This window comes from Eucyclogobius newberryi, unplaced genomic scaffold (assembly GCF_026437365.1).
Source record: "Eucyclogobius newberryi isolate DKJ021-1_F unplaced genomic scaffold, fEucNew1.0.hap1 SCAF_13, whole genome shotgun sequence".
Taxonomy (NCBI): Eukaryota; Metazoa; Chordata; class Actinopteri; order Gobiiformes; family Gobiidae; genus Eucyclogobius; species Eucyclogobius newberryi.
Genome location: NW_027315757.1, coordinates 8,114,137 through 8,137,762, shown reverse-complemented (window position 1 = coordinate 8,137,762; position 23,626 = coordinate 8,114,137). Strand labels below are relative to the sequence as shown.

General features: G+C 40.8%; 1 protein-coding gene across 4 annotated transcripts in view; it reads left to right on the top strand.

Moving 5' to 3' along the window:
* Positions 1-23,626, top strand: part of cacna1ia (calcium voltage-gated channel subunit alpha1 Ia) — a 156,418-nt gene that overhangs the window by 129,158 nt on the left and 3,634 nt on the right. The window contains exons 30-33 of one of the 4 annotated variants that reach the window (XM_072442469.1): positions 3,820-3,941; positions 5,999-6,427; positions 15,650-15,796; positions 21,829-21,966. In XM_072442469.1, coding sequence (XP_072298570.1) covers positions 3,820-3,941; positions 5,999-6,427; positions 15,650-15,796; positions 21,829-21,966 — 836 coding nt within the window. Of the gene's footprint in view, positions 1-3,819; positions 3,942-5,998; positions 6,428-15,649; positions 15,797-21,825; positions 21,967-23,626 lie in introns of all 4 variants that reach the window. The other 3 variants (XM_072442468.1, XM_072442471.1, XM_072442470.1) reach the window with 3 other exon arrangements.

Below are 23,626 nucleotides of genomic sequence, written 5' to 3'. Positions count from 1 at the left end.
AAAATGTTTCCCAACTCACTCCGAGTGAGTTACGCATCACACTGTTTTCAGCCCCCCTGCCCCCCTACTTCTTTTGTCCCAACGCTGCTGCCGCTGACATGTGCCGCTGTCTCATGCGCCGCTGTGTCATGCAATGTGTACCAGCGTTAAATCGTGATATTATTTCACTAAAACACTAAAATATGATATCGTGACATCCCTAGTGTTGGTACAAGGCTCATTTGGTTTTGTCGGCTGTGTGAAGACGTGAAGTTTACAGATTCAGATTGTGGCTGCCTTTTGTGATTTGAAGGCCAAATGAGACTCATATTTTACTCGAACAAGGAGCAGGCTGTAGTTTGGCGGATCAGTTTGTAGTTATTTGGTCAAGTAGCGTAACTTGGCTAACTTGACATTCGATGAAAGTGAGAGCTTGGCGTAGCACAATTTAACTTTACTGTAGTTTAGTCTCGTTCGGGCTGTTTCTCGCACGTGTTTGCTTGTCGTCGTCGTGCGTTGTCGAACGTCCGTCACTTCCTGGAGGAGGTCCCGAGTCCGAACATTTGCTTGGTCCAGACCGAGACCGCCTCTTTTTCCCAGACTAAAGGACCAACTGTTTTGTCCAGACCACGGTCCAATGGAGCATTCACGCCTGGACTTTGGACCAAACCAAACAGGAAAGTCCTAAAGGCCAAAGAGAGCAAAAGCAACTTGAATTAGAAAATATGAAATACTATTCCCAAGGTAAAATAAAGCATGTTTAAAAGACAAATATGTCCACTTTTGAGTTTAAATAGATAATAAATAATAGATAATAAATAATAGATAATAAATAATAGATAATAAATAATATAATTATAACTTTTCACATCACTGACTTCGCCACCTGCTGAGGTCCAAGCGCCAACGTTATGATGTCATGATTTGTCTTTTCTGGTTGAGTTTGTATTTCTCTTGCACTTTCAGCAATTGGGCAGCGGAAATGTAAATAAATCATTTCCACTTTGCAGATTCCACATAAGTAGCATCCAGAAATATCCTCTGTGAAGAATAAAGACACTTTTATCTTGTTGTTGTTTGGCAGAGGAAAGGATTACTGAAGACCAAATCAAGTGCTGTATGACGACTGAGGCCATTTCAAAGATTATGGAGATAATAAGAGGGAGAGAGAGAAAAGAGGAGGAGAGAGAGTGCTGGAGGGGTGGAGATAAGAGAGGGGACGAGTCAAAGAGCAGGGAGACAGATGGAAAGAGGGAGTGGGAGAGAAGAGGAGGGGTTGAGAAAAAGAGAGGGACAGAATGTGGTGGAATAAGAGAGAGAGAGGGAGATGAAAGAGGTGGAGAAAGTGCGCAAAAGGGAGAGAGTGATTGAGAAAAGGGGAAAGGAAGAGAGGGAAAGGAAGACAGAGCAAAAATGAAAGAGGGATAGAGAGAGGGAAAAAAGTGGAAACTAGAGTGGGGGTTGAGAGAGAGAAACTTAACGTCATAGAGGGAAAGAGAGAGCAATAGAAAAGAAGAGGGGTAGAGACAGAGAAAAAGAGAGAGCGGTAAAGAGACAGAGAGAAAGTGAGAGAAAGGGAAAGAGAGGGTAGAGAGCGAGAAAACTAGAGAGAAGGTAGAGAGAACATGAAAGAGGGAAGAGAGAGGCAGACATTGGGAGAGGAAAATTAGAGAGGGGCAGAGAGAGAAAACAAGAGGTATTAGGGAGAGAAAGAGAGGGAAAGGGGAGGAAATAAATAGGACAGAAAGAGGGCTGGGTAGAGAGAGAGAGAAAACAAGAGATTGTTGGGAGAAAATGAAAGAGAAGGTAGAGAGAGAGAATAAATTATAAAGAAGGGTGGAGATAGAAAACAAGACAGTGAGTTAGAGAGAGAGACTGCTAGGGAACAAGAGAGAGGGGTAGAGAGTGACAGAAGATGAGAGTGAGGAAAAGAGAGAGAGAAAACAAGAAAGAAGGTAGAGAGAACTTGAAAGAGGGAAGAGAGAGACAGACAATGAGAGAGAAAGGGAAAATGAGAGAGGGGGAAGAGAGAGAAAACAAGAGACAGATTAGAGAGAGAAAGGGGAGGAAAAAATGAAAGAGAAAGAGGGCTGGTTAGAGAGAGAGAAAACAAGAGAATGTTTGGAGAAAATGAAAGAGAGAGAGAATGAATGAGAATAAGGGTAGAGATAGAAAACAAGACAGTGAGTTAGAGAGAGATTGAAACAAGAGAGAGGGGCAGAGAGAGAGAGAGAGAGAGAGAGAGAGAGAGAGAGAGAAGATGAACGTGTGGAAAAGAAAGAGAGAAAAAACAAGAGAGAGCAAGAGAAAAAAGAAAGAGAGAGAAAATGAGAGGGAAAGAGACCATGAGAGATTTTAAACAGGTATTTGCTCTGTCCGTCCAAACATTTTGTCATGACATTGTTCACACCTTTATGAAAACTAAAGTATTTACATATTTTTACAGACAGAGAGAGAGAGAGAGAGAGAGAGAGAGAGGGATGGAGAAAGAGAGAGTGGGAGAGAAGTGGAAAGAGATAGAGAAAGAGAGAGTGGGAGGGAGAAAGAGTGGGAGAGAAGGGGGAGAGAGAGAGACAGAGGGATGGAGAAAGAGAGAGCGTGAGAGAAGGGGAGAGAGAGACCGAGGGATGGTGAAATAGGGGAGGGAGAGAGAGAGACAGAGGGATGGAGAAATAGGGGAGGGAGAGAGAGAGAGACAGAGGGATGGAGAAAGAGAGAGTGGGAGAGAAGAAGAGAGGGGGATGGAGAATGAGAGAGAAAGAGGGATGGAGAAAGAGAGAGTGTGAGAGAGAGAGAGAGAGAGAGAGAGAGAGACAGAGGGATGGAGAAAGAGAGGAGGGAGAGAGCTGAACGTTGTGTCGTTGTAAAAAGAGCACTGCTGTTTCACAGATGCTTTTGGAGTTGTTTGCACTAAAACACAAGCTGTTCACTCACAGAAAGTGTCTTTTTTATACCTTTATTTATTTTGTGGCAGTCCAACTACAGAACACAACAAGTAAGATCCAGATGGGGGGGTTTCCTAGGCTACTGCCCCAAAATATAAAAAAAATTAAAAAACTCATTTATTGTCTTAAATAAATGTTTAAAGTCCAAGTTCGGCTGTTTTTCTAATTCTGAATTAGTTCAGTTTGTGTAAAATATTTATCATAGTTTTATTTGCGGTAAGTTGCAGTATGTGAAGACAATTTAAAAATTAAAAGATAAAAATGCGAGGAAGTAGCGCTAAGTTCTAATACGGACTCCCTCTGTGATGTCATCAGTGCGCGACGTGTCATAGAAAACTCTCTCTCTCTGTCTCTATTTTATTTCATTTTTTCTTACGTTATAGCGTAAAACACATACTTTGAAGTCGTACAACTACAGTAGGTGGCGGTAATGTAACACTTTGTGGATCCCAACCGCCATAAAACACAGAAGAAGAAGAACTCATCCAGTAGGTGGCGGTAAATGCACCTTTTCAGTCGGCTTCCAACCGCCATTAAAGTGACAGAAGAAGAAGAGTCATTGAAAACACAGAGACAGTTCAAACGATCGTTCAACAAACTAAAGGTGTTAAATGCTATTATTGTTTGTCAAATCATAACTGTGACCCTTTGACCCTTGCTTGTAATGTGGTTGCTAGGTAACAGTTGTGGAATTACCTCATACTTGTGTCTAAACAGGAAGTACAATATAAACTTTACCAAAATAATTGTGAAACAGGGGACAAAAAGGTAAACTGTTAAGTAAAATCTCAAATATAGAACAATATTTCTCATAAAACTATTAAATTAATGCTAAAAACTGTCTCCGTTGCCGTAGTAACCATGCTGTTTTGTGTGTCTTGCTCTTTGTGCGCAGTCTGTAATGAAGACTACCCGTGTGAGGGCATGAGTCGTCACGCTACTTTTGAGAACTTTGGCATGGCCTTTCTGACCTTATTTCAAGTGTCCACGGGCGATAACTGGAACGGCATAATGAAGGTGAGTCAGTTCAATTCTGACAGAAAACGGGTTATGCCAAAACAAAAGACTAAATGCATTCAATTTGAAACCATTAAGCATGAAATCGAAAAAAAATGTATATTAAATGTGATATAATTTACTACAATAAGATCATCAGCAGGTTTTCATCTGTGTTTTGAAGTCCAAAGAATAGATTAAAGTCAGTGTTTTCACCAGGTTTTTAAAAAAAATCGTTTTTGTTTTTTCAGTTAGAGTCAGATAAAAGTTAATTAATTCTGTTTGAATCTTAGTTGATAAAGTTTCATTTCATTCTTAGTTTCATTTTAGTTTTCTTAGTTTTGTCCTTAAAAATCAAACACAAAATCAAAAACACTTATGACTAACACAAGTATTATGTCATTTTTTCTTGTTTTATTAAACCATCAACACATTCATTTTTATTTTTTTGGATGATTGTATTTGCAGATTATTTACATCCAAATGTATTTTTAAAAATGTATAAGTTTTATGTCTTTTCACCAGCCAAAAATGCACTATGTAACATTTTTATGCTGCAATGTCCTCCACCATCTATTTCATGTGACAAGTGCTAGGAAAATGATAATGAATTAATTTCTAAAATGTGAAAATGAAAAAAAAAAAGAATTTTATTCGAGAAAATCAAATCCCACTTTTAAGACTCTCTAATACAACCAACTATTTTGTGAAACTTTATAAAACCAAACCTTTTATTCCTTAAGTTAACTTTTGCTTTGAATTGTAAAGTTTTAATCATTTATTATTTCTCTAATGTGGTCACAAAAGCTCATTAGCACTGTACAGGGTTTTTCTTCTAAAAAAAAAAAAAAAAATCTTCCAACTCATTGAAGAAAATGGTGGAGCCAGACTGTGGGGATTTTCTACATATTGGTAATTAGTGTGGTAAAATGTGCAAGTCAGATAAAGTTATGAAGACCAAAACAGTAATGAGAGGGAGACAAAAAATAACATTACAATAGATATCTCTGGAGCAAGCTGTGGACAATAATTAAACATCTGGCAAACATTTAGTCGATAGAGAATGCAGGAAATGGTCTTGGGGTTGTCACGCCAAATTAGGCAGCACGCGGGGGACATATTATGCAAAATAATCGTTTCATTTGCACATTTTTTAAGTATTCCCATTTGGTGAAGAAGTCTCTCGACCGCTCTCAGATTGTAGATTAAAATCTCTCCATGCAAATAACAGGAGGTTTATTAAGTCTCTACAGGACACTAAGAATCATCTATATGTTAGCCATAATGTTATATTAATGTGGACTTAAATATGTAGAATATGTATAAAAAAGAAAAAAAAGGGAGAAAAAAATTCACGAAAAGTTCAGGAATGTTGTCTAGCCGTAAATAATAAATAAAATAAATACAATAAATACAATAAATACAATAAATACAATAAATACAATAAATACAATACAATACAATAAATACAATGAAAATAGATTAAAATAATAAATTAAAGAAAATAAAAATAAGTAAAGTAAAATAATATCCTTCCTCCTGTGAAATTAAAATACACAAAGCCTATTAATTCAGATTTTTTAGGAAGCCAGTGGCTCCATTTCTATCATTCAGTCATTTTAGATCAATTTGACCAAAATGTCTCCTTTAAAAACATGAGGGAGATCTTCTTGATTACCATCTAGTGATGTCACTGAGGTAACTTATTTTGAGCATTCTAGTGGGAGATAATGAATGCAGAATAACACTTGAATTAAGCAACCTTTCTTCCAGGTGTAAAAAAACAACAGTGTTCCCTCATCAGAATCTTTCTCTGAATAATCATGCTCCACTGCTCTGTACTATACTTAATATACAGTATATATCAAAAAAATAATCAGTCAAATGTCACGTAGCAATATTTCACCAAAAAAAACACCAAATGACAATCTGCTGCTTGTTACAGTGAAATGTCCCGTGAAGTGTTTTGCAGTCACTTTCAGAACAACATTGCCGTTTATAATGAACAAAATGTAAATACTAAATGCAAGAAAAGCAGCGTAAAACGTCTTTCTCAAACATCTGGTCCCTCTCCCCAGGACACATTGCGCGAGTGTCCGCCCGACCACGGCACGGAGCTGGAGTACGCGTGCAACCCGAGCCTGCAGTTCATCTCGCCCATGTACTTTGTCTCCTTCGTGCTCACCGCCCAGTTCGTGCTCATCAACGTGGTGGTGGCCGTGCTGATGAAGCACCTGGACGACTCCAACAAGGAGGCCCAGGAGGAGGCGGAGATGGATGCAGAGATTGAGCTGGAGCTGGCCCAGGGCACCCTCTGTTGCATGGGCGCCCCCGGATGTGGAGGAGGAGGAGCCGGAGGAGGAGCCGGTGGAGGAGGGCTGGTGGCGGAGAAGGGGAAGGAGAAGACGTCGAGGCCGGTCGTGAGGGAGGAGAGAGGCGACAGAGGCTTGAGGAGGATGAGGCACAGCACCAGGAGCTCGGGGCAGGCGTTGTACTCGCCGTCGCAGGTGAGAGGGGCAGGGCGCGGCGTCACGTGTTTTCGGGGGTGTGCTGTCGGGGCATGTGGTATGGGTGAGCACACGGCACCGTCACAAGAGGCCACGTACACAGACCACACCTGAGAGAATATGGGTCGAGCTGCACCATGCAAATGCTGCTTCATTCACCACCACAAGTTTTTATTTCATTTGGATTTTTCCCAAGTCCAGAAAAATGACCCTAAAATCCCGAAAGGACCAAATCAAGTCAAATAATTATCTTTAGATCAAGCATTTTTCAGAATTATTATTATTATTATTATTTTACCCATTTCTATTTATCAATTGATTCAGATTTGCATGGAATGGGGCTCCTGGATTGATCATGTACAAATAGAATAAAACATTTAATTGCTAACCGACTTTTTCTTTAAATATTAATACTTTATTAGATCAAATTGTCTGCACAATTAGCCACAGTTTCAATCTTTAAATAATTTGTTTTTACTGTTTTGTTTTTTGTTCAGAAAAAAAAGACAAATACAGGTTTGATAAAATGTCATATTTGGTTAACTAGATCATACTTTTTTTTTTTAAATCATAATTTTTTCCCCTTCATATTTCATTATTAACTAAGCCTTTCTTTGTTATACCAAATTATCTGTACAATTATTTACTGCTTCAATTATTTTTAATAGAAGCAAAAAACAAACAAATTTAATACATATATTAGGTTAATTAACCAAAAACACACACATTTTTTTTTTTAAATGTTTTTATTTGTATTGTATGACACATTGTTTAAAAATAATAATAATTGTTAATAATGGTACATAACCTTTTATTGTGTTATTTTTGTTGATTTTTGATCAGTAAAAAAGTTAAAAAACTAATTTGTCAGCATAAATACAAATACAGAGACTGAAACAACAGATTATTTATTTATTTGTGACCTTTGGTGTTTGTGTGCGTGTTTGCTGGTCGTACTGCAGTATTCATTTCATCTTGAAGCAAAGGAGAACAAAGGGAAAGTTGTGACGAGTGGCTTCAGCTGTCAGTCAGGTGTGATGTATCAGCTCGGGCGGGGCAAATGCCACACTGGGCGCTCCACTGGGCGACGCGCCGAGGGGGTCCGCACGAGACACTCATTTTGTGCAGTGTAGACAAACTGGTGTCACGCAACAAGGTTAACAATTGTCTGTCGAGAAGTAATTGTTGTCATTTGTGGATTGGCAGAGATTGTGAGATTTATTTTCTTTTTTATTTGTGTGGTTTTAACTAGAAAAATGTTTGAAAAAGACACTAATCGTTCACAAGTCTGGCCAACCAAAATAACACAGTGTAGGGTTGTCACGTTAGGGAAATTCAAACTCGATTTTGAAGGAAAGAAAGACACAGTAGTAATTACATAGTTATCAAAGAAATAATGCTGTCAATCTGTTTAGAAATGTATCAGATTAATCACACGTTTGCAATACGATTAATCACACAGCGTGCTTACATTTGAGCTCATTTATTTCACAAATCTAAATACATTTGAATTAGAATTTAGATTTAAAAGTCCTGTTGCCTGTAATTTAAGTGTGTTTCACAATAAATCTGTGCGGTCATGTGTTTCAAGTAAAAGTACAAGACCAAACAACAGGTTTAGTGGGGTTCAAGGGCCTTCATTGCTGCTTGCAAGTGTAACTGTTATGTTCGGTAACAAAAAAATGGGGCTTGCAAGTTAAAAAAGAATGAGATTAAGTTTAGAATTTGAGAGGACACAATGCAGTGTTGGAAAGTAACTAAGTATAACAGTCGTAGTAAGTTTAACAGTTGTTCTGTACTTCTGGCCCCACAGTCTATATCTGCAAATGGAAGCACGTCATTCCTGGTTTAGTCCTGGTTTAGCCCTGGTTTAATTCTGGTTCAGTCCTGGTTTAGTCCTGGTTTAGTCCTGGTTCAGTCCTGGTTTAGTCCTGGTTCAGTCCTGGTTTAGTCCTGGTTTAGTCCTGGTTTAGTCCTGGTTCAGTCTTGGTTCAGTCCTGGTTCAGTCCTGGTTCAGTCCTGGTTTAGTCCTGGTTCAGTCCTGGTTTAGTCCTGGTTTAGTCCTGGTTTAGTCCTGGTTTAGTCCTGGTTTAGTCCTGGTTCAGTCCTGGTTTAGTCCTGGTTTAGTCCTGGTTCAGTCTTGGTTCAGTCTTGGTTCAGTCTTGGTTTAGTCCTGGTTTAGTCCTGGTTCAGTCCTGGTTTAGTCCTGGTTTAGTCCTGGTTTAGTCCTGGTTTAGTCCTGGTTTAGACCTGGTTTAGTCCTGGTTTAGTCCTGGTTTAGTCCTGGTTTAGTCCTGGTTCAGTCCTGGTTCAGTCCTGGTTTAAACCTGGTTTAGACCTGGTTTAGTCCTGGTTCAGTCCTGGTTTAGTCCTGGTTCAGTCCTGGTTCAGTCCTGGTTTAGTCCTGGTTTAGTCCTGGTTTAGTCCTGGTTTAGTCCTGGTTTAGTCCTGGTTCAGACCTGGTTCAGTCCTGGTTTAGTCCTGGTTTAGTCCTGGTTTAGTCCTGGTTTAGTCCTGGTTCAGTCCTGGTTCAGTCCTGGTTCAGTCCTGGTTTAGTCCTGGTTTAGTCCTGGTTTAGTCCTGGTTCAGTCCTGGTTTAGTCCTGGTTTAGTCCTGGTTCAGTCCTGGTTCAGTCCTGGTTCAGTCCTGGTTCAGTCCTGGTTTAGTCCTGGTTCAGTCCTGGTTCAGTCCTGGTTCAGACCTGGTTTAGTCCTGGTTTAGACCTGGTTCAGTCCTGGTTTAGTCCTTGTTCAGTCCTGGTTCAGTCCTGGTTTAGTCCTGGTTTAGTCCTGGTTCAGTCCTGGTTCAGTCCTGGTTCAGTCCTGGTTCAGTCCTGGTTTAGTCCTTGTTCAGTCCTGGTTCAGTCCTGGTTCAGTCCTGGTTTAGTCCTGGTTCAGTCCTGGTTTAGTCCTGGTTTAGTCCTGGTTCAGTCCTGGTTCAGTCCTGGTTCAGTCCTGGTTTAGTCCTGGTTCAGTCCTGGTTTAGTCCTGGTTTAGTCCTGGTTCAGTCCTGGTTCAGTCCTGGTTCAGTCCTGGTTCAGTCCTGGTTCAGACCTGGTTTAGTCCTGGTTTAGTCCTGGTTTAGTCCTTGTTCAGTCCTTGTTCAGTCCTGGTTCAGTCCTGGTTTAGTCCTGGTTCAGTCCTGGTTCAGTCCTGGTTCAGTCCTGGTTCAGTCCTGGTTTAGTCCTGGTTCAGTCCTGGTTTAGTCCTGGTTTAGTCCTGGTTCAGTCCTGGTTCAGTCCTGGTTCAGTCCTGGTTTAGTCCTTGTTCAGTCCTGGTTCAGTCCTGGTTTAGTCCTGGTTTAGTCCTGGTTCAGTCCTGGTTTAGTCCTGGTTTAGTCCTGGTTCAGTCCTGGTTCAGTCCTGGTTTAGTCCTTGTTCAGTCCTGGTTTTGTCCTGGTTTAGTCCTGGTTTAGTCCTGGTTCAGTCCTGGTTTAGTCCTGGTTCAGTCTTGGTTTAGTCCTGGTTTAGTCCTGGTTCAGTCCTGGTTCAGTCCTGGTTTAGTCCTGGTTTAGTCCTGGTTTAGTCCTGGTTCAGTCCTGGTTCAGTCCTGGTTTAGTCCTTGTTCAGTCCTGGTTTAGTCCTGGTTTAGTCCTGGTTTAGTCCTGGTTCAGTCCTGGTTTAGTCCTGGTTTAGTCCTGGTTTAGTCCTGGTTTAGTCCTGGTTCAGTCCTGGTTCAGTCCTGGTTCAGTCCTGGTTTAGTCCTGGTTTAGTCCTGGTTCAGTCCTGGTTCAGTCCTGGTTCAGTCCTGGTTTAGTCCTGGTTTAGTCCTGGTTTAGTCCTGGTTCAGTCCTGGTTCAGTCCTGGTTCAGTCCTGGTTTAGTCCTGGTTCAGTCCTGGTTTAGTCCTGGTTCAGACCTGGTTCAGTCCTGGTTCAGTCCTGGTTTAGTCCTGGTTCAGTCCTGGTTCAGTCCTGGTTCAGTCCTGGTTCAGTCCTGGTTCAGTCCTGGTTCAGACCTGGTTTAGTCCTGGTTCAGTCCTGGTTCAGTCCTGGTTCAGTCCTGGTTCAGTCCTGGTTTAGTCCTGGTTCAGTCCTGGTTTAGTCCTGGTTTAGTCCTGGTTCAGTCCTGGTTCAGTCCTGGTTCAGTCCTGGTTCAGTCCTGGTTTAGTCCTGGTTCAGTCCTGGTTTAGTCCTGGTTTAGTCCGTGGTAGTCGGATCTCTCCTTCACTGTGGTTTTCATGGAGGTCTCTTCCCAGAGCGCCCCCTGAGGACAGGGGGCGCTCTGGGACATTTGCTTAATTCTTGTGAACATTGTTTATTCAGCTTTTAGTTGTTTCATTCTTTGATCTCTAAATTAACAATTCTGGAACGTTCACCGCAGATTTTTTTTTTTAAATAATTGAAATTTATTTGAAAAGTAAAATCACTGTACAAAATTGACACTGGATACTTAATTTTACATCACTACATTTTAGAACAAATATCTAAGGACTTAAAAGTAAAAAGTACTTTCTCTTTGGTTTTAGAGGTCATTTTTAAGTCTTTGAGCAAACAAAATGACACATTCAATAAAATTTAGAAACACTGATTGATAAAAAAAAACAAAAAAAACATGGGTATCATAATGCCCTTGTTTAACCTCCTCTCCACGCCTCTTTAAAGCATCCACCCGGGCACATTTTCACATCTATATTCCTTCAAAGACAAAAGGCTGAGGAGAGGCTGTGGTGAGAGTCTGGGAAAGGCCACACACAGAAGCAGAGATTAGACGGCGGCAGAGCGAGAGAAATTCATTTCACTTGGCGGCTCTCTGCTCTCTGTAGACCGGCCCATTGTTACCTCTAAAGCAGTTATTAACGGGGGCTCGCTCAGGCCACTGACAGTCACTCTACTCTTCTATTGTACTGTATCAGCTCATCGCACCAGAAGAAAACTGTGCGCCCACTTTTAATAAACCGCAGCGTGCATCCAAAAAGCGCTAACGTGTTTTTGTTCTGTTTTTTAACGATGAATTATACCAAAAGAGCAGGTCAAATATGAAAATGAAATGGTGGTCTACCGTTGGAAAGGAATAAAAAGGGAATTTCATCCAAGTTGAGAGCGCTCTTGCAGTCACAGTGAGATAACGCATTGGCAACGTTTTTTTATGAATAATAGAACCTTGATCGTACTTGAATTATACTTTTTCAATCATGAGACGGATCCAAGCAATTCACAAAAAGACGTTTAGTAGTTTAATAGTTTGAATGCAAAACTGTGTCTGGTTGGCGTTCCCTTCTAAAACTTGACGTGGAATTCCGATTGTCTCTAAAGTCCTCACAGGCGATGGACAGGGCCGCGCATTTCTCTGTCAAATTGTCTTTTTTATAGATCGCAATTCCACAAACTTAACGTAGAAAGTCGTGACATTGCTGTACATACTTAATACGTGAGACCCTCGGTGTTATCTAAGGCTATGTTCACACTGCAGGTTACGAAGACCAGTTTGGATTTTCTGTCTGAATCTGATGTTTTTTAACGTGGCCGTTCACATTACAAAAAAAAATAGACTGCCGTTTTTGTCTGGTGTTAATGGAATGCCAACTCCTTCGCAATCTCCTCAAATGCAGCGCGATTACGGTACAAACTTCTTCTTCCACTGACAGTTTTTGGCTTCTTCGTCTGCCATTTCTCTCCACTTTGACTCAGGCGTTTGACTTTGACGTTGAGGTGGGATGAACAAGACCTGAGCGTTCAGACAGAAGTCGCATCCTAAAAGTACGGATGCATATCGGATTTACTACCACATACGAAAGTGGCCTGGGTCGGATCTGAAAACCGTAGAATGGCAGGTGCAGAATAATGTCCGTTGAAGACTTTTGAGACGTAGAGTTGTCAAAAGTATCGGAAATCTGATCCATACTAAAACTACTGAACCCATTTGAGCAACTATCGAAATGTGACCTTCCCTGAACAGCGTTATAATGATCTTATCTTCATCAGAGGCAACGTAAAGAAGGTACTTTTATTTTGTGTTTGAGCTTAGTATCGAGCTAAAGAGCGATAGAGCCTTCATTGCAGTACAGATTAGCACTGAACAGTACTCCATGGCCTGTCGATCGATTAGCCGACTAAAGGAGATCCGAATTGACGTGAAACTAGCTAAAACACTTAAACTTTATCTGACCTAAACTGCACGGGAGTCCATGCAAACTCTAGTATAGAAACGTGCAAGAAATCCATGTATTTATGCAAAGAGTCCGATTAAACTCATGATTAACTCCCAGATCTTCATCTTGCTTTCCCCTGTCTGCTGTCCCATAGAAATACATCATCATCTAAATACATGAATAAGTCAAGTACTAAAACATTTTAGTCGACTAAAACTCCATCAACCGATCAATCAACGACTAAACATCAACAGTCTTTACCATCAACGCGCAAAAATGTTCAACCCAGGTCTAAAACAAGACTCTGTCCTAACATTCCAAAATCGCAGCCCCTCAATTTCGGTTTAACTACATCGCTGTGAAACCTCCAAGAATAAAGTTGCTTTGTCAAAAAGTTCTGAAATCGAAGAGGAGTGATGCGCACTTTGCTATTTTGGCTCCACTGCTGATGTAATGCTCTTCTTTTGGATGCAGTTGAATTTGCTAAGGGCCATGACTTTGTGTTCATTGTAAGATCGGCAGCAGACACATAAATCATTTCCATTGTAGTTTTCCTGGAGCTGTCAGTAAGCGCCTTTTTGGCAGATTACTTTTTGGGCACACCGATCAGACAGATAAGGCCGAGGTGGGAAGGATTATTTGGGTTGCCTAATTTGCCCTGTCTAAACGGCTTCGGAGCTAATCATTTACAAAGCGAAATGCAAATCCGACGTTGTTCTAACGAGGTGTTGAAGGGTGTAATTGAGGTGATGTATCGGACACAATACAGAGCTTTCACTGCTCAGGGCTGTGGCTAGCTTAACATGCTATAACGGTATGTTTTAGCATTGATATTCATAGGCGCAAAATCCTCCGTCTCTGCCCGTTTCTTAGTCGCGATCACTTGACTAGCCGATGCTAACCCGAGACACAGTACGTCAAATTAAAGCTGTTATCGCTTACAAATGAATGGTGACGCTAATCTCCATGTCACAAAAAGTTTATTTCACGGTATTTATGTCAGTTTTCTGCTTTCTTCACCTGTTACAAGTAAAAGAGGATGTTTAGGGTCTCTATATTATTACACAAGCACATTTCACTTTTAGGTCAGCTAGCCTTTAGCTCAGATGCTAGTTTTACACGCTAATTATAATCTAAAAATAAACATCAAAGGGTTTACATGCTCATCTATTACATTTACTTACTACTGTGACCTAAATGTGGTTGAAACCAGCCTCTTGATTTTTTTAAGGCTAATGCTAACGGCTATAGGAAGAAATACAAGGGACTGGCTCTGGAGTTCTAACTGGTAACTGCTCCTCTGACTTGAAACAAGTCAGTGCTCTGGAACACTGCTCCAACTGGTAAATCGTACTTGTGAACTGGGAGCTGATCAAGAGACTCCCACTTCACATATCAATTGTGTTAAAACAATGATAGTAACCACAAAAAAGTATAGTTATGAGTGGTTAACCTCAAATACGACAATATTTTGATATAACATTACACAATTTAACAGTGACATTTCTATAGCCTACAGATTAGCACTAGCCAAATTATTTACATCGAGATATTTCAGTTGGAACGCTGTAAAGTCAGAACTCCTAATGTTCAAGTTGGAAATAACAAACGTCCCAGTCCCATCGCAACATAGAATCTTTCCGGACCAGTCGAGTTGCTAAGCGATCAATAGGATGAGAATCAAAAGCCACAGCTACTAATTATGTGCTAATGTGTTTTAGCTTGGTTAGCTGCACAACTGCAATAAAGGAAATTACCAATGTGATGCGTACCTGTTTTCTTCACAACAAGCAGTGTCAGCAAGAGACTATTTTATGTAGTTTTTCTAATCCTAGGAGCAGGGGGAGAACAATAGAGTCCTGAAGACATACAAGGTCAGATCAAACAAAACGTGAGCCAAAGCAGATGCAAAAGAGAAAAAATTCTGTAACGTTGTGTTTCTAAGCTCTGACTAAACCCTTGGTGCAAAGAGAGTTCACTAATGGACTCTAGTATGTTCAAAGCCGATGTCCTGTGGCGTGAACACAACCGCTGAGTTGCACTTCCAAAACATTTACCGTTTTTACCGTCGGGTTAAGCTAGCCAAAATGCTAGCATGTTAAAATGAGGACGCAGTTGCGATGAATGCATTTTGACAGGAGAAATGCTCAGTCTGGCTATGATTTATGACTTAAAAAACTGCACAGGAGAACTACATTTAAAGTCACAAATGTAAACAAAGTGTGAGTGCATGGAGTAAGAGGAACGCGTAAACAGAATTAACAAAAGTGTGATTGAAGCTAAAAATGGTAAGGGAATAATGTTTTGACATGGGTATTAAAAGCAACAAAAGGCCCTGTTGAGGTGTGCAATACAACTTTTCATGTTCTTGTTCTACAGAAGCAGAATTTGACATGTTTGCCCATCAAAATTGGGCAAGTGCTTGTCGAACCTTTTCTGATTCGCCCCCCTTGGGAGAATAAACATGTATCCACCTAAACCTGGTCTTAAACAGGATAAATCTAGGTCTAAACTGACACTAAACCAGGTCTAAAGTAGGACTAAACCATTGCTATACACATTTTAAACAAGGACTAATCCAAAAGAGGACAAATATGTGGATTCAAGTGATTGTAAATTCATCCAATATTATATACACGTATCACAGTTTGAGAACCACTGCTGCAGAAGACTTGTGTCCCCCAATCCTCTCTTTGTCCTCTTATATTCGTATATATATATATATTTGTAAATCCATGAAGCACACATACTTTCTCTCTCCGATATCCAACAAGCTCATCCACAGTTGCATCGCGCATCGACAGTAAAATGTGAAGTCGTGCCCTGGCAGAGAGTAGGCTTGTATATACCTGTTATCTCACTGTTTTATTTTAAGTTCAGGTCCTCGTGTGACTTTCCAGCTTGAGTGAATGAGAACGTGCTTGAGTGAGATGTCCTGGAGCAGAGCTGTTGACCTCCTCTTTCTAATCTGACCACCGTATACGTGTCCTGCGTGTTCTGTCCTGGCATGTCCGCATGTTCCCCGTCCTGTATGCACCACCCCGCACTGCCCTTTCGGTCTGCGGCCTGGCCTGTCCCTCCTCCGTACGTACCCCTGTCCCCCCCCGTGTCCCCGTGTCCCCTGTGTCTTCCAGGAGAGCCAGTGGTTGGACAGCGTGTCTCTCCTCATGAAGGACTCTCTGGAGGGGGAGATGCTGATGATCGATAACCTGTCTGGCTCTGTGTTCCACCACTACTCCTCCCCGCCGCTCGGCAAACGCGGCAAGGGCCACCCGCAAGAGGTACTCCCGAGGCACTGGTCAACTGTTTAACATGCACACAGAACATGACAGTCGTTTGGTCGATCGTAGTCAACTAGAATAATGCGTTTTTTCACAATTTCTGCTTCAATGTTTAGAATTGTACTGAAATGAAGGCAGACAAGAATAGAGGACTTCCTGATTGGTCAGTGCTTGCTGGAGTGGGAGGGGTTAGGTACAGTTAGCGGATGTATTTGATATGAAGGGTTTGGGATTTTGATGATGAAACTATTTATTGTAACATCTATATGTTGTAATATTTTGCAGATATTGCCCTTTAAAATAGTTAGTTCTGTTTTTTCACCATGTTTTATGCATTACACATTTGTAAAGCTCAATGCTAAGAAACATTTATGCTTCATGTTCAACAACTTTCATCTTAACAACACTGCATTTTTACTGCTGTTTCTAATGACAAGCCAGTATTCTAAATAACCATCAGAGGGCGCTAAAGTAAGTTAATGAGTCGACCAAAACGGAAGAAAAAGAGCAACACGAAAAACAAACGAAGCCAAGAAACCCATAGGAGAAGAGTTGCTACACGTCCACAAAGCTCTGAGGAGACGGACAAATGACAGACAGAATAATGCAAAGGACAGACAGAGGACTATATATTTGGAACGTACAGCAGAAATGACCCTTAAGCTTGGTTGACATGTCATAGTCATCTGTTTGGAAAGTAAGTTATTGAGTAAATCAGTGGATATAACGCGGCTGCCATCTTGACTGTATTGGTTCAATATATTGTGAAGGAAGGAAATTATGCCTCTATAAAGCAATATCAACGTGACTTCCTGTCTATACATTGTAGAGCAACAAGAAAGACCTATGGCTAGTCAGACTACGCTCGCTTTGAAATAATCCTGTAGGCGCTTTATTTCAAATTCATGGCCATACATTTCAATCAACAGTTTACAATAGTAAGTACGTTTTACTTGGGGGAGGGGGGGGGCTTCTTGTAATTGAAATATTTGCATTTCTGTACTGCTTTTATTGTCAACTATATAGCATCTTGGGTCACTTTCTGTGCATGAATACTGCATGTCTACATTCAAAATCACCATAGTAACCAGAGTGTCAAATGCATTACTAAAATCACATTGTCACAATAGTTTCAATACCTTGAAATGCAGCATAATTTGCATGTACGCACCAAAAACTGTCTATAGTCACGGCCGTTTCTAGCTTCAAGGGGGCCCTGGGTGAGCTGCTATGCTTGGGGGGCCCTTACATTCACACACATGAAGAAGAAACGTCAAAAATTGAACAGATATACCAACATTGAGTATGATAGACAGCTGAGAATGTAGTTAAAACATGAGCATTCCCTTCAGATCTTTCTCTTGGGCCCCCTTAGTGGCTCGTGGGCCCCTTTGCCTGTGCTCTGTTTGCCTATATCTAGAAACGGCCCTGTCTGCTGTTACATTTTTGTATTGTTGTGTTCTGAAATGTTGTCTACAGGAAATGTTTTGTAAAAGACAGTCTTCTAACGTTGTGTCCTGTGTCAGTGTTGTCGATCACTGGGACAAACGTGCAGCGGGTGGGTCAGAAGATACAATCGCCGGGTTTCCTCTCCCCGGCGACCTGTCCGCGGACGCTGTCAAAACCATCAGTCTCCCTGTCTCTCTCTCGTGCTCTTCCTGTTCCTTCTCCTCTGTCTTTCTCTCGCTGTGTTAATGATTGAAGGCTGTGGGTGTGTTCTTCATACAGTGTCTGAGTGAGTCTGCGTGTGGACAACATTCAAACGCTTTACAACAGTGGACGGAATATTGTTTCTCAAAAGTGAAATTGTCGGACATTTTTCTCATCGATTTACGAATAGTTCAATGTTATTAAAGGTCCTGTATGTCCCTTCTCTCACTTTGATGTTGAACCATGACAGAGAAACAACTGTCAGGGATGACAGGAAGTTGTTTCCACAGAATCATGTTATGGACAATGGATACAGGGCCTTTTTGTATTTGAATTTTATCAAAAGTCTTTGGGAAAAATGAATACAAATTTGACTTTTGGAACCAGCAGTGCAAACAATTTGGGACACATTTTCTTTGTTTAATTTGAGCCCAGTTTACCTAATTTGTCCTATTATTTGTTGCCATATATGCTGCTAAAAATCAGATCTAGAGGTACATGCTAAAAGTTCTATTTGATCTTGATATGAATAGTGTTGACTACAAAGTTCCTACAAAAAACTTGTCAAGCCTATTCAGAAATCAAATAGATCTTCAAAGTGCAAGTCATTTTAGCTGATGTAGATGTTCTTTTTGTTAATATAAGCTTGGGATTGCTGAAAAGGGTAGTCAGGTTCTTGCTGTGCAGATTCTGTTGCGTTGTGGTGCCAAACAGCTGCTGCTACCGTACTTTGTTTGTCTCTTAAATGAATATGTTTGTGCATACAGTTTGAGCATATTCACTCTCAAATGCGGCATACAGCACATTGCTAATTTTGTCACCCTGATAGAATCTGTAAATGTCGCGCTGAAGGGACGTTTCGAACCCCAGGACCCAAATTATTTTTGCAAAGTTTTTGGATCACTGCTTTTTTTTTTAGTCTATGAGTCAAACTATTATTTCTATTGTATCTAACTTGAATACACAAGTTTTCAAGGGTGCCAAAATTGGTGGGGGACATGGGACAACCTTGCCGCGTTCCTCTGGGCTTTGCTGTGTTTATCGTTCAAACATTTGATGCTAGCTACGATTATACTTCAGGCTGTTTTTTCATATTTGGTCATTGTTTTTATATTTTCTTGTATTATTATTTTCTCTTTTTGCTCACCGTGCTTATTGCTGAGCTTGTAGTTTCTGGCTGACAGTGAAACATCTGCGCATTGTTCCAACTTCATTCTCTCAGCCACTCACAAGAATGGTATGGCAAAAGAACAATATGGCAAAATAATTCATCACAATAGGTCTTTTTCCCCTTCAAGTTGGTCAGGTTTTTTTCATTTTTTGCTAAAACCAATAAATAATCAAAAGGTTATCACATTTATTCCGTCAGAACCTGTGGCCCACTCGATTCAAAGGTTCCAAGCTGATCATTGACAATTACAAACAAGTGATTTAAATAATTTTATTTAAATTGTATTAATTTCACGTCCCCCATTGAGACCAAGTCAAACTACTTGAGGTGTATGAGGTGTAAATATTCCAACATTCCAAAAAACAGGACAAAAGGTACAAAGAAGTAATAGGGTTTCTATCCCCTGTGTCTGAAGGCTTTTTAGACATTATGATATATCTGTTTATTTTAAACTGGGCAGTACCTGAATACAAAAACAGGTTCATCCTAAGGACAAGATGCCCACACTGAAACAGAACAAAGTAGTGTATTCTATACAGTGCAGTGAGAAAGACTGCATAAAACATTACACCACACAGCCACAGCACAAAAGACTCAAATTCTAGATTACATCGTGCAGCACATCCTCCTTTAAAAAACACAAACCACTCGTGTGAAGACCGTGAGGTGAAGAGTTTAAGTAGAGGGAAGAGTTGGAAGGTGGAAAAAGAGAACCACTCTTTAAACAGAAGAAACAATAGGACTTGAATGGAATATAACAGGGCTGAGAGTTAAACAGAAGAATGCTAAGGCTGCATAAAAGTGGAGTTTCTCAAACCAGTTTCTCAAGTACTTTCAGATGGAAATCGAAACATCTTGATTTGTTTAAACATTGTCCAGATAACTACCTTTGGAACCTTTTCTATGATGGATCACTCCTGGACAAGTGAGGGAATGCACCCGAGTTATTCCACATTTAACTCATTTAGATCGATACAAATATCCTTTTTGCAGTGCAGTGAGACTTACATTTACCCCATATACAGCACCTGCCCCGCCTCCTCCTTCTGCAGCTCAATGGTCGGCAATTTACTGCTTCATATCAGCGATAAATCACTTCCTACAGACGCTTTGTCTCTCTCACTTAGGGAAGAAAAATAGAGCCGTCATCCAGTCTCAAACCATCGGATTTCCTTAGCATTTTCTTTTCCTTTGGCTTCTTTATTCACGAGCACATTTAGTTTCCACTCTATCTCTCCCTGTTCAGTACAATACAAACAACGTTATAAAGAGTCTAGTGTATGTTGTTGCCATTGGAGTTATTTTGAGGTTTGGATCCTTCATAGATTCAGCCTGATGAGAAAATATGACTATTCCTTTTAGTGTACACAGAGTAGATACTGCATGTGCTCCCATAGTCACCATTACGCTTAAAGGTCCTATATCATGCATTATTGAATCTTTTTAAACTGATTTAGAACGGTCCATTATCGCATTGTGCGTAAAAGAAAGTTGTGAATGTGAATGAAAAACAACTAGAAAAAAACAGAAGTGGAGAACCTGTTGGCGCGCCGAAGAGTGAAGCCGCGTAAACAAAGCTAACAACATTAGCAGCTAGCATTGAAGCTGGTTCGCTTTGTAGTGTAGCCAATTTGAGCACCGAAAGTATTATAAGATAGAGAATTTTAGAGTAAAGGTAAGGTGTATGGCAGGGGTGTCCAAACCTTTTCTCCAAGGGCCGCATTTTGAAACTTAAACGGGGCAGAGGGCCACAAACAACTTGACAATGTCGAATTTGTTGAATGTGAATCATTAGAAATTTTGCATTTGACGTAATTGCGATGAGCCTCCACACCTTTAATTAGACCTAGAAGATTAATATTAGGTTGGTATGACATCAATATGCCTGAATTTTCCCAATTTCACAGTAAAAAGTACCAGTTTTTGTTGTTTGGGCCGACATAGCAAGAAGCTGGAGGGCCAACAAAAATTGGTCTGAGGGCCGCATTTGGCCCCCGGGCCCTAGTTTGGACATGCCTGGTGTATGGACTTTACAATGAACAAAAAAATCAGGTGCGAATGAGGATTTCAAGTTCTAAATTATGTGTAGGTTTATTTTAACATGTGTGAATGAAACAAAACACAACTCAATGTGCGATTTTGATGAGAAAAAAATGTGTTGTAAAAATGGCATCATATAAGACCTTTAATATGCAGTCATCTTCCACTGGATACAGCTTCTTGTGACTTTTTGGCACTGCTGGAACTGTTAGATGAGAAAAGCTACATGTTGACTTACCCTTATCTTACCCTTATGTTGTTCTCTTCACAAACAGGTTCCACTTTGAATTGTCCGTGTTTGGTGAAGCGTGTCCGGGCGCGCTGGAGGTTTTGTTTTATCTTGTTTGGCCCCAAAAAAGTGCAGGAAGGCGAGAGACGTCTGCAGACCTTATTGTTATTTTATTCCTCAATACATTTAGAAAAAAGTATCAAGTATATACGTATATAAGTAATGCATTTTAGAGCACTTGGAGTTGTTACACTGCAAAAACTGGATGTGAGCTCAGAGGACTTAAATTCGAGATTAAATTTGGGGTGTTGATTTAAGTAGTTTTGACCACTTACATGAATGACTGACTTGTAAGACACTTCAGACGTTTTCAAAAAATATCATTATATTCAATTAAAATTCTCTGCTTTTTGAGTCCAAAGTACAGTTTTTTACTAATGTTTTAATATTTTGAAACATGTTGGAAATATTTTGAAGCAAGTAAGATTATTTACGTCCTGTATGTAAATGAACCCATGCACTGCAAAAAAAGAATATCTACATGTTATGGTAAAAGGTTCTGGATTCAGAATTAAACTTGATTTGAGTAAGTTGAACTAATTTAGATTGATTTACTTCTTAAACCTCTGTTATTTGACTTTTTTCAACATGTTTAACTTAAATTGTCTCAAACCAATTTAGATAATATAGGTTTTACTAGTAAATTCATCCAAACTAGTCAGAAATATTCAAATCAAGTGTACTATTCCGAATACATGTTCATTTCACATTGTGTAGATACTCATTTTTCACAGCGTAATACTCAAAACTACTCAACTCAACCTACTGTACGGTTTTAAGTCGTTTGAGCTGGATCTTCTTCTTTTGTAGCGTACTGCTGCTTACCACGCTCCACGAGGACGCATCGATATGAATAACTGTGAGAGGCTTTGTCCCCAGCAGCAGATCAAGATGGCGGAGATAGAGCAGGCCTCGCTCAAGTCGGAGCAGCTGTCGGACAAGTCGTCTTCCCCCGTTCTGCCCGACGAGCTCAGCCTGGACGGGACCGCGGCGGACCCGTTCATCTCGCCGCGCGCACAGGTGAGGGCGAACGCGTGCGGGGGGCGCGGGTGCTCTTCAGCGCGGGTGCTCTTCGGCGCCGATCGAAAAGGTCCGAGGAGCGCGGGTGTCGGAAAATGTCAGGTGCACACTTCAACGGGTAGGAGGAGTTCATGTAAAACCAGGAAATACATGTTCTGCCGCACTGGACTTATCCACTGGACACTCCGTATCCAACAGAGTGATGGACTCCACGGGGCATGTGAGCTAGCCTAGCCACGACGCAAAGGTGGAGAGCGCTGACCCTTCTCGCCCTGGACATGGTCTATTTGAGCCGCTCCCCTCGGGCAGGAGGCTACTGTCCATTTGGACTAGAACCTCCCGCTACAAGAACAGTGTCTTTCCCGTTGAACACTGCCTGTCCCTTTAATAAGCACGTCAGCAACAGTCTGACCAACTTGATATATATAAAGTCTTAAGTCTATTAATAAAAAACATCTTTACAGCATCAGTCTGCCAAAGTTCACAAGACTCATTTACTAATCTATATAGTAATCCCCATGATATAGGTTAGTAAATTGATTAGACCAGGGCTGTTCATCATAAGGCCCAGGGGCCAAATCAGGCCCTCCAAGTGATTTAATCTGGCATGCGACCCATCTTTCAACTATAAAAAACAATAACAATTACATAAAAAACCTAGTTAAGTGGTTTCATTCTGGGTTAGCACTAGTTTGGACCCGGTTTGGTCTTGCTTTGATTCTGGGTGGGTCCTGGTTCAGACCTGGTACGAGTTTAGTCCTAGTTTAATTCTGGTTCAGTTCTGGATGGGCAATTTTGCAAAGTAATGAGGGTGAAGCATTTAGTATGTTATGTCACAAGATTGAATCCATCAGTAGTTATTGTATTAACTAATATTGAAACAGTTTTTTTGGGATATTTTGTACGACCCAAAATGTTGCGACAGTGGCGTGTTGTGCACCTCCGGCACAATTCAAGGGCCAGATGTTTCAGAGGCATTTACCCTCTGAAACATCTGGCCCTTGAATTAAACATATTCTATAACAACACCACAAATCTCTTGACTTGTTGTAAATAAGAAATTACCAACCAAACAAGGGCTGTCCCACTTCCAAGAGCCGTGTCTTCAGCCCTTCTATTGGCCCTCATGTTGAAGGGGAAGGGGTGGGGCTAAGAGGAAGGGGTGGGGCCATAAATGAAAATTGAAATTGGACCCAAGTCTTCTCCGGTGCGGGGCATTGAGCCTAAAATGAGTGTTGGAATCTAGAACTTGAATCTGGTCGAATCTGGTCATCTGCCTTCGTCAAGCCAAACTCAAACAATACCGTGCAATCAGGTCCATTCATTTTCCAGACAAAATTTGGCTTTGTGCTTGTCGACACTCTTGCCGCGCTGCCTCTGACTAAGCACTCGAGCGGAGCATCTTTTTTGATTTTCGGGCCCACGCTTCTTAAAACAAAACCCTGGCATCAGGCACATTGAACCAAAGACTTAAGATGGAGTTTGGGACCTTACATGAATATCAACATAATCCTTGAATTCCACACTCTTCTTTATCTTGTCCTGGTGGATATCAGCGGTAAATATCATGTCTTTGAAGCGCCTCGTTCCTCCTCAGACCTCATGAATAAATCTTCTCTTTTACACCTCTTCTACACCTCTTTTACACCTCTTTTACACC